The sequence below is a fragment of the Salmo salar genome, unplaced genomic scaffold (assembly GCF_905237065.1).
Source record: "Salmo salar unplaced genomic scaffold, Ssal_v3.1, whole genome shotgun sequence".
NCBI classification, from domain to species: Eukaryota; Metazoa; Chordata; class Actinopteri; order Salmoniformes; family Salmonidae; genus Salmo; species Salmo salar.
Genome location: NW_025548511.1, coordinates 296276 through 307893, shown reverse-complemented (window position 1 = coordinate 307893; position 11618 = coordinate 296276). Strand labels below are relative to the sequence as shown.

The following is an 11618-nucleotide window of genomic DNA, read 5'->3' as shown; positions in this document are numbered from 1 at the left end:
GGGGATGCAGTTAGGTTTGTACAGTCTGGTGATATACCAGGGACTGGGGATGTAGTTAGGTTTGTACAGTCTGATGATATACCAGGGACTGGGGATGCAGTTAGGTTTGTATGTAGTCTGGTGATATACCAGGGACTGGGGATGTAGTTAGGTTTGTACAGTCTGGTGATATACCAGGGACTGGGGATGTAGTTAGGTTTGTATGTAGTCTGGTGATATACCAGGGACTGGGGATGCAGTTAGGTTTGTATACAGTCTGATGATATACCAGGGCCTGGGGATGCAGTTAGGTTTGTATACAGTCTGGTGATATACCAGGGACTGGGGATGCAGTTAGGTTTGTATACAGTCTGATGATATACCAGGGACTGGGGATGTAGTTAGGTTTGTATACAGTCTGATGATATACCAGGGACTGGGGATGCAGTTAGGTTTGTATGTAGTCTGGTGATATACCAGGGACTGGGGATGTAGTTAGGTTTGTATACAGTCTGATGATATACCAGGGACTGGGGATGCAGTTAGGTTTGTATGTAGTCTGGTGATATACCAGGGACTGGGGATGTAGTTAGGTTTGTATGTAGTCTGGTGATATACCAGGGACTGGGGATGTAGTTAGGTTTGTACAGTCTGGTGATATACCAGGGACTGGGGATGCAGTTAGGTTTGTACAGTCTGGTGATATACCAGGGACTGGGGATGTAGTTAGGTTTGTATACAGTCTGATGATATACCAGGGACTGGGGATGTAGTTAGGTTTGTACAGTCTGGTGATATACCAGGGACTGGGGATGTAGTTAGGTTTGTATACAGTCTGATGATATACCAGGGACTGGGGATGTAGTTAGGTTTGTATAGTCTGGTGATATACCAGGGACTGGGGATGCAGTTAGGTTTGTATGCAGTCTGGTGATATACCAGGGACTGGGGATGTAGTTAGGTTTGTATACAGTCTGATGATATACCAGGGACTGGGGATGTAGTTAGGTTTGTATAGTCTGGTGATATACCAGGGACTGGGGATGCAGTTAGGTTTGTATGCAGTCTGATGATATACCAGGGACTGGGGATGTAGTTAGGTTTGTATACAGTCTGATGATATACCAGGGACTGGGGATGTAGTTAGGTTTGTATAGTCTGGTGATATACCAGGGACTGGGGATGTAGTTAGGTTTGTATGTAGTCTGGTGATATACCAGGGACTGGGGATGCAGTTAGGTTTGTACAGTCTGATGATATACCAGGGCCTGGGGATGCAGTTAGGTTTGTATGCAGTCTGATGATATACCAGGGACTGGGGATGTAGTTAGGTTTGTATACAGTCTGATGATATACCAGGGACTGGGGATGCAGTTAGGTTTGTATGCAGTCTGGTGATATACCAGGGCCTGGGGATGCAGTTAGGTTTGTATGCAGTCTGGTGATATACCAGGGACTGGGGATGCACTTAGGTTTGTACAGTCTGATGATATACCAGGGACTGGGGATGTAGTTAAGTTTGTACAGTCTGGTGATATACCAGGGTCTGGGGATGCAGTTAGGTTTGTACAGTCTGATGATATACCAGGGCCTGGGGATGCAGTTAGGTTTGTATGCAGTCTGATGATATACCAGGGACTGGGGATGCAGTTAGGTTTGTATACAGTCTGATGATATACCAGGGACTGGGGATGTAGTTAGGTTTGTATGCAGTCTGGTGATATACCAGGGACTGGGGATGTAGTTAGGTTTGTACAGTCTGATGATATACCAGGGACTGGGGATGTAGTTAGGTTTGTATGCAGTCTGGTGATATACCAGGGACTGGGATGCAGTTAGGTTTGTACAGTCTGGTGATATACCAGGGACTGGGGATGCCGTTAGGTTTGTACAGTCTGGTGATATACCAGGGACTGGGGATGTAGTTAGGTTTGTACAGTCTGGTGATATACCAGGGACTGGGGATGCAGTTAGGTTTGTACAGTCTGGTGATATACCAGGGACTGGGGATGTAGTTAGGTTTGTATGCAGTCTGATGATATACCAGGGACTGGGGATGTAGTTAGGTTTGTATGTAGTCTGGTGATATACCAGGGACTGGGGATGCAGTTAGGTTTGTACAGTCTGATGATATACCAGGGCCTGGGGATGCAGTTAGGTTTGTATGCAGTCTGATGATATACCAGGGACTGGGGATGCAGTTAGGTTTGTATGCAGTCTGGTGATATACCAGGGACTGGGGATGTAGTTAGGTTTGTATGTAGTCTGGTGATATACCAGGGACTGGGGATGCAGTTAGGTTTGTACAGTCTGATGATATACCAGGGCCTGGGGATGCAGTTAGGTTTGTATGCAGTCTGATGATATACCAGGGACTGGGGATGCAGTTAGGTTTGTACAGTCTGGTGATATACCAGGGACTGGGGATGCAGTTAGGTTTGTACAGTCTGGTGATATACCAGGGACTGGGGATGTAGTTAGGTTTGTATGCAGTCTGATGATATACCAGGGACTGGGGATGTAGTTAGGTTTGTACAGTCTGATGATATACCAGGGCCTGGGGATGCCGTTAGGTTTGTACAGTCTGGTGATATACCAGGGACTGGGGATGCAGTTAGGTTTGTATGCAGTCTGGTGATATACCAGGGACTGGGGATGCAGTTAGGTTTGTACAGTCTGGTGATATACCAGGGACTGGGGATGCAGTTAGGTTTGTACAGTCTGGTGATATACCAGGGACTGGGGATGTAGTTAGGTTTGTACAGTCTGGTGATATACCAGGGACTGGGGATGTAGTTAGGTTTGTACAGTCTGATGATATACCAGGGACTGGGGATGTAGTTAGGTTTGTACAGTCTGATGATATACCAGGGACTGGGGATGCCGTTAGGTTTGTTTTCCTCTAGCTATTCTCCAGTTTGCTCCCAGCAGCGTTCATAGAACATAGATCCCTGTTCAACTAGGCTGCAGAGTTCCTAGTTTGACAGATAATTCAACCAGTGTGACCAGTGGGTTTCTTTAAATGAATGAATATGAAACTGCCTTAAATACAGATGTGAAGCACAGTATGTCTCACTCAAAATATGCACTGCTCTATTTGAACGTCTCAATATAATATTATTATTTAATGAAAGGAATAAAAATACATTTGTATGCAAATAAAAATGTATCTTAACTGCGTTTCCCTCCAGTCCGCAGACGGCGATGTGCGTCTTTAAGGCGATGCTGCAGCGTGACGTATAATCTAGTGGACGGAACGGATCAACAACAACGAGTCAGCCACCTTGGTAGCCAACAGCCGAAACATTTAGACTGTTTCTGTGCATATTTGCCTCTGTGTTTTAAATATACTTCTGACATCTAGTTAATAGACACCATTTAAATGTTATAGGTACATTGTTAGTCAACTAGCTGGCTTGATAAGTTAGCCTAGCACTAAACTAGTCGCTCATGCTAACTAGCTAGCTAGCTAACATCCCCGACCATGAACTCACTGATGTATTCCTCGCCTGCTAAAGAAGAGGTCTGAACATGAGCTCCCTAAACTACTCCCCTCCTGTTAAAGAAGAGGAGGTCTGCTGGACGGAGAAAGAAGCTCTGGGGCTGAACGTTGTCGTGAAAGAGGAGAAGGAAGAGGAGGATGTCACAGTAAAACAAGAAGTAGAGGGTGAGACTGTTACTGTGAAAGAAGAGGAGAAAGACGTTTCAGTGAAAGAAGAAGATGCGTTCAGAGTGAAAGAGGAGGAGGATGTTACAGTAAAAGAAGAGGAGGAAGAGAAAGAGGAGGATGCAGTTTATGGGGTGAAAGAGGAGAAAGAGGGAGAGATAACGGTCATATTGACAGAGGAGTCAGGAGATGTGATTACCATCAGTAAGTACTGTCTTAAAAACGGGCTCTAACTCTCCAAAGGTTTTGAACGAACGTGTTGTTTTAAAGCAGCATGCTACTGAAATTCTATACTTGAAGATGTTGTTCTGTACTATAGGAATTCATGTTATAATATAATGTTAAAGCTACATTTTAAAATGGATGATTAAAGCCCTGAATGCTGATTGGCTGACAGCCGTGGTATATCAGGCCGTATACCACGGGTATGTCATGTATTTTTACTGTTCTAATTATGTTGGTAACATGTTTATAATAGCAATAAGACACCTCAGGGGTTTGTGATAGATGGCCAATATACCACGGCTAAGTTCTGTATCCGGGCACTCTGTGTTGAGTCGTGCTTAAGAACAGTCTTTAACCGTGCTATATTGGCCATATACCACACTTCCTCTGGCCTTATTACTTAACTGTAACATGTGTATACCATCAGAGTCCCCCACCACAAAATCACAACTTAATTGTCTCACAGAATGGCAAACATGTTATAAATGAAATTTTTGACGTGTGTCCATTGTAGGCCTTGCGTAGAGTGTGTATACCCGCAAAAAGCAGATTTCTAAATAATGTTGGAGAAATACATAAAATAAGTGTCACGTCCTGACCATAGTAACTGGTTATTTTCTATGGTAGAGTAGGTCAGGGTTTGACAGGCGGTGTTTTGTGTTTTTCTATGTTTTCTATTTCTATGTGTTAGTTCTAGGTTTTCTATTTCTATGTTTTTTTGGGGGGTTGATCTCCAATTGGAGGCAGCTGGTCCTCGTTGCCTCTGATTGGAGATCATATTTAAGTAGGGGTTTTTCTTCCTGGGTTTTTGTGGGCAGTTGCATTCTGTTTAGTCTATGTACCTGACAGAACTGTAAGTTGATAATTTCCTTTTGTTATTTTGTCATTAGTGTTTTGAGTAAATAAATATAATAATGAACACTCAACACGCTGCGTTTTGGTCCCCCTCTATACGACGCCCGTTACAATAAGAAGCATTATTGAAATGAAATGGACACGTGTTATGGGGAGACTGAACATATTAGCAAAAGGACAAGCGTTTTGGGGAGACTGAAAATATTAGCAAAAGGACAAGCGTTTTGGGGAGACTGAACATAATAGCAAAAGGACAGTTTGTAAGTCTTCAAAATAACAATTTTGAAGGAAAGGTGTGGCTAAACAAAAAAATATAATTTAGAGAGATAGTAATGTCCATTATTACTTTAGAGATGAAGTGGGACACCAACAAAACGTTATTTACATTGGATCAACTGCAGCCTATAACACTGACTGGAATAGTAATATATATTATTATAGAGCTCTGATCAGCCTATAAACATGACATTATCTATTATTATAGAGCTCTGATCAGCCTATAAACATGACATTATCTATTATTATAGAGCTCTGTTCAGCCTATAAACATGACATTATCTATTATTATAGAGCTCTGATCAGCCTATAAACATGACATTATCTATTATTATAGAGCTCTGATCAGCCTATAAACATGACATTATCTATTATTATAGAGCTCTGATCAGCCTATAAACATTACATTATCTATTATTATAGAGCTCTGATCAGCCTATAAACATGACATTATCTATTATTATAGAGCTCTGATCAGCCTATAAACATGACATTATCTATTATTATAGAGCTCTGATCAGCCTATAAACATTACATTATCTATTATTATAGAGCTCTGATCAGCCTATAAACATGACATTATCTATTATTATAGAGCTCTGATCAGCCTATAAACATGACATTATCTATTATTATAGAGCTCTGATCAGCCTATAAACATGACATTATCTATTATTATAGAGCTCTGCTCAGCCTATAAACATGATCTATTATTATAGAGCTCTGCTCAGCCTATAAACATGACATTATCTATTATTATAGAGCTCTGCTCAGCCTATAAACATGACATTATCTATTATTATAGAGCTCTGATCAGCCTATAAACATGACATTATCTATTATTATAGAGCTCTGCTCAGCCTATAAACATGACATTATCTATTATTATAGAGCTCTGATCAGCCTATAAACATGACATTATGTATTATTATAGAGCTCTGATCAGCCTATAAACATGACATTCCCTGAGAGATTAGATTTGGAGCTCTTCATCATTTGTTTTTAAATCTCACCGTCACCAAGTTTATTATTAATGATGTAATGTTGTGAAAACTGACCTCAGGGTATTGAGGGATCTAGTCTAGATTAAACCTCATAGGAAGACATTTTTATTTAATGCAGGTTTCATTCAGGTCTCTCTGTTTAACTAGATACTCTGTCTTTTGCAGGAGAGAGACCAGACTCTGACAGCAGGAAGAGTTCCTCAGGGGAAACAGACCCAGAGACACCTAACCAACACCACTGCTCCCACTGTGGAAAGAGTTTTAGGTGGTTAGGGAGCCTGAAAATGCATGAGAGAACACATACAGGAGAAAAGCCCTACCACTGTTCCCACTGTGGAAAGAATTTTACTCAGTTAGGAGCCCTGGTTGGGCATGAGAGAACACACACGGGAGAGAAGCCTTATCACTGTTCCCACTGTGGAAAGAGTTTTAGGTGGTTATGGGTCCTGAAAAAGCATGAGAGAATACACACGGGAGAGAAACCTTATCACTGTTCTCACTGTGGAAACAGTTTTAGGTGGTTAGTGAGCCTGAAAACGCATGAGAGAATACACACAGGAGAAAAGCCTTTCCAATGTTCCCAGTGTGAAAAGAGTTTTAGGTGGTCGGGGAGTCTGAAAAAGCATACGAGAAAACACACAGGAGAAAAGCCTTTCCAACATACTAATACACAGGAGGAGAAGACATACCACTGTTCTCATTGTGAAAAGACATTTTCCCAGTCAGAGGACCTGAAATCACACGAGAGAATAGAGAGGCTGTGTTCTGACTTGTGTTTCTGACTGAGAATTTGTCCACGGCCAGGATTCATAGGGCCAGGGTGTCCGCTATGGACGCCTGGAAAAAATCAGCAGTGGACATTTCTGAACGTTTATCCAACAGACCTGTACATCCATGAATGGATCTCTATAATGTGTAACTATTTCTGATGTATGTGTTGTGATGAATTGTTTAATAGATGTACTATGTTAGGTATATTTATCTGTGGTTTAATTTCAACAGATTTTACTGATGCTATTAGATTGCTGTGTGGGGGGAGTTTTATATATACAGTGCCTTCAGAAAGTATTCACACCCCTTGACTTGTCCCACATTTCGTTGTGTTACAGCCTAAATTTAAAAATATTTTTATTTATTTTTATTTCACCTTTATTTAACCAGGTAGGCCAGTTGAGAACAAGTTCTCATTTGCAACTGCGACCTGGCCAAGATAAAGCATAGCAATTCGACACATACAACAACACAGAGTTACACATGGAGTAAAACAAACATACAATCAATTATACAGTAGAAAAATCTATATACAGCATGTGTAAATGAGGTAGGATAAGAGAGGTTAGGCAATAAATAGGCCATGGTGGCGAAGTAATTACAATATAGCAATTAAACACTGGAATGGTAGGATGTGCAGAAGATGAATGTGCAAGTAGAGATACTGGGGTTAAATAGATTCAATACCCCATAATGTCAAAGTGGAATTATGTTTTTGGAAATGTTTACACATTTAATTAAAAGCCTAAATAAGTTCAGGAGTAAAGATTTTGCTTAACAAGTCACATAAGTTGCATGGACTCACTGTGTGCAATAATAGTGTTTAACATGATATTTGAATGAATACCTCATCTCTGTTCCCCACACATACAATTATCTGTATTGTCTCTCAGTTGAGCAGTGAATTTCAAACACAGATTCAACCACAAAGACCAGGGGAGGTTTTCCAACGCCTCGCAAAGAAGGGCATGTATTGGTGGATGGGTAAAAAAAAGCAGACATTGAATATCCCTTTGAGCATGGTGAAGTTATTAATTACACTTTAGATGGTGTATCAATATACCCAGTCACTAACTCAGTTGCTGGAGAGGAAGGAAACCGCTCAGGGATTTCACCATGAGGCCAATGGTGACTTTAAAATAGTTAGTGTTTAATGATTGTGATATGAGAAAACTGCGGATGGATCAACAACATTGTAGTTACTCCACAATACTAACCTAAATGACAGAGTGAAAAGAAGGAAGCATTCCCAGTCAGAGGACCTGAAATCACATGAGAGAATAGAGAGGCTGTTGGCACTAAAGTAATACTACAAAAGAATGTGGCAAAGAAACAAACTTTATATCCTGAATACAAAGCGTTATGTTTGGGAGGGTTTGGAGGGTTTGGCTGGCCGGGACGTCCTTGTCCCATTGTGCTCTAGCGACTCCTTGTGGTGGTCAGCATGCACGCTGACTTCGGTCGCCAGCTGGACAGTGTTTCCTCCGACACATTGGTGTGGCTGTCTTCCGGGTTAAACGAGCAGTGTGTCAAGATGTGCAGTGCGGCTTGGCAGGGTCGTGTTTCAGAGGACACATGGCTCGACCTTCGCCTCTCCCCGGAGTCCGTAGGGGAGTTGCAATTGGATATCATGAAATTGGTGAGAAAAAGGTGTAAAAGTACAAAAAATATATATATATATATATATATATATACACTCGTACTGAAATTTGATTTTTCGATGATCTGACAGATGTGAAAACCATTTAAACACCTGCAAGACTTCGGTTAGAAGTGAATCACCTGCCTGGACATCCTAAGAAGCACACAGAGACCTGCATTTTGAAGTGGGTTTAATAATACTTGTGAAAACTGACTTCAGGTGATTGAGGGATCTAGTCGAGATTAAACATCATAGGAAGTTTTATCAGGTTTCATTCAGGTCTCTGTTTAATTAATTATATAATCTGTTTGTCTTTGACAGGAGAGAGACCAGACTCTCCTTCTGACAGCAGGAAGAGTTCTTCAGAGGAACCAGACCCTGAGATGTCCAAACCAGCAGGACAACATCACTGCTCCCAGTGTGGAAAGAGTTTTACTCAGTAAGGGAGCCTGAGAACACATAAGAGAATACACACTGGAGAGAAGCCTTACCACTGCTCCTTGTGCGGAAAGAGTTTTAGGTGGTTAGGGAGCGTGGAAAGGCATGAGAGAACACACACAGGAGAAAAGCCTTTCCAATGTTCCCATTGTGGAAAGAGTTGCACCCAGTTAGGGAGCCTGAAGGAGCATGAGAGAATACACACAGGAGAAAAGCCTTACCACTGCTCCCACAGTGGAAAGAGATTTACCCGGTTAAGGTACCTGAAAGAGCATGAAAGAATACATACACATACACAGGAGGAGAAGACATACCACTGCTCTCATTGTGAAAAGACATTTTCCCAGTCAGAGGACCTGAAATCACATGAGAGAATAGAGAGGCTGTGTTCTGACTTATGTTTTTGATTGAGAAATTGTGTTTTTGTTCATTCTACATTAAATAATATTGTATGAATGAAATCATACTGAAAAATAGGTCTACATGTTTTTTCCAGCTCAAGACATGATCATGTCGAAAATCGGATTAAAAGAGTAAAAAAAATGTTTTGATTATGAACTTAAGATTGATTGAATGCAAGTGTAAACCCCTAAATGTTGTTCACTATATCATTGGGATATTTCAAACATGTTAATTATTAAATACATTGATATTAGTATTTCTTCATTCAGATTGTCATTGTAAATGCGTATTGGTTCTCAATTGACATATCTGATTAAATAAATGTGAAATAAAGTAAATGCCATATTATTTTTGGGAAGTCTATTTGGTTCTATGTTGGGACTATAAGAATATTTTGAAGATAAATACACAAGGCAGAGTACGAGAGAGACAGAGGACGAGAGGTCAGTACAGTACTAACAACCAATGGAAATAGTGTTTTTTCCTGTAATAGGGAGTTATTGATCAGTGGTTCAGCAACATGGGAGGATGTAGATGTACACTACCGTTCAACAGTTTGGGGTCACTTAGAAATAACCTTTTTTTTTAAAAGAAAGCCATTTTTTGTCCATTAAAATAACATCAAATTGATCAGAAATACAGTGTAGACATTGTTAATGTTGTAAATGACTATTGTAGCTGGAAACGGCTGATTATTAATGGAATATCTACATATGCGTACAGAGGCCCATTATCAGTGACCATCACTCCTGTGTTCCAATGGCACATTGTGTTAGCTAATCCAAGTTTATCATTTTAAAAGGCTAATTGATCATTAGAAAACCCTTTTGCAATTATGTTAGCACAGCTGAAAACTGTTGTTATGATTAAAGAAGCAATAAAACTGGTCTGCTTTAGACTAGTTGAGTATCTGGAGCATCAATGTAACCTCTCAAATTCATAGACAGGTGTTGCGTCTATTTTTACCCAAAAGTAGTTTTTTACCCGGAGACTGTAGTGCTACTTTCTCAAAATGAACATAAATGCTGTAGGGGGAGGGTTCTGGTGTTTTACCAGGAGACTGGGGCCGATCCCCATTTAGGAATGTATGTCTTGCTTACTCACACTCTGCATGTGTTGATACCTTGCTGAAAACCCTCACAGTTGTTGGCCAACAGATTTTGTCATGGAGTTTTCATTCAATAGGGTTTAGAGTCCATTTCATCTTAAGCCATTCTTTTAAATACGGTAATACCTTTAATTAGAATGTTGTACCTTTAAATACCTTTTCATTCTAATTTTGTTGACGGACTCAATAGAATACACGGAGTCAGAAACTAGGGATCAATTCAAGAAAGTCATCATTTGTCTCTGTTTCAACACCAACTGGTAGATTTAAAAATACTCTGATCTTGTAGATTATTTAGGTACATTTTAGGGTTAGGAAAGTATGTATGAATCATAAAAACAATAGTCCTATAAATCTACCCTAATTCTTACTAATCATGGAAGTTTGATGACAACGGCCCAATCCTACATTTACATAAGTGTTCAGACCCTTAACTCAGTACTTTGTTGAAACACCTTTGGCAGCGATTACAGCCTTGAGTCTTCTTGGGTATGACACTAGAAGCTTGGCACAACTGTATTTGGGGAGTTTCTCCCATTCTTCTCTGCAGATCCTCTCAAGCTCTGTCAGGTTGGATGGGGAGCATCGCTGCACAACTATTTTCAGGTCTCTCCAGAGATGTTTGATCGGGTTCAAGTCCGGGCTCTGGCTGGACCACTCAAGGACAACAGTGCAATAATATGTAACAACTTCACAACAAATACACACATCTAAAGTAAAGGAATGGAATTAAGAATATATAAATATTTGGACGAGCAACGTCAGAGTGGCATAGACTAAAATACAGTAGAATAGTATAGAATACAGTATATACATATGAGATGAGTAATACATAGACAGATACAGTAGAATAGGATAGAATACAGTATATACATATGAGATGAGTAATACATAGGCTAAGATACAGTAGAATAGGATAGAATACAGTATATACATATGTGATGAGTAATACATAGACAGATACAGCAGAATAGGATAGAACCTAGTCTGTTCATTATATACATCTACATGATGTATTGTTACACCATGTAGGAGCAGTATAGACCTAGTCTGTTCATTATATACTTCTACATGATGTATTGTTACACCATGTAGGAGCAGTATAGACCTAGTCTGTTCATTATATACATCTACATGATGTATTGTTACACCATGTAGGAGCAGTATAGACCTAGTCTGTTCATTATATACATCTACATGATGTATTGTTACACCAACACAAAAAAAGGAAATTATATTATTTTATACTAA

General features: G+C 40.1%; 1 protein-coding gene across 1 annotated transcript; it reads left to right on the top strand.

The window, feature by feature from the left end:
- Nucleotides 1-3206: 3206 nt before the first annotated feature.
- Nucleotides 3207-7083, top strand: LOC123733112 (zinc finger protein 3-like). Its single transcript, XM_045712469.1, has 2 exons — nt 3207-3850; nt 6172-7083. Exons 1-2 carry the CDS (start codon nt 3511-3513, stop codon nt 6786-6788), a joined length of 957 nt encoding a protein of 318 aa, XP_045568425.1. The 5' UTR covers nt 3207-3510; the 3' UTR covers nt 6789-7083.
- The last annotated feature ends 4535 nt before the right edge of the window (nt 7084-11618 follow it).

What these genes read in the sequence shown, in the direction of transcription:
- LOC123733112 (XM_045712469.1), top strand. Translation starts at nt 3,511, where the DNA reads ATGAGCTCCCTAAACTACTCCCCTCCTGTTAAAGAAGAGGAGGTCTGC. An exon ending in AGGAGATGTGATTACCATCA is followed by an intron (nt 3,851 to 6,171) that starts GTAAGTACTGTC and finishes TGTCTTTTGCAG; the next exon opens with GAGAGAGACCAGACTCTGAC.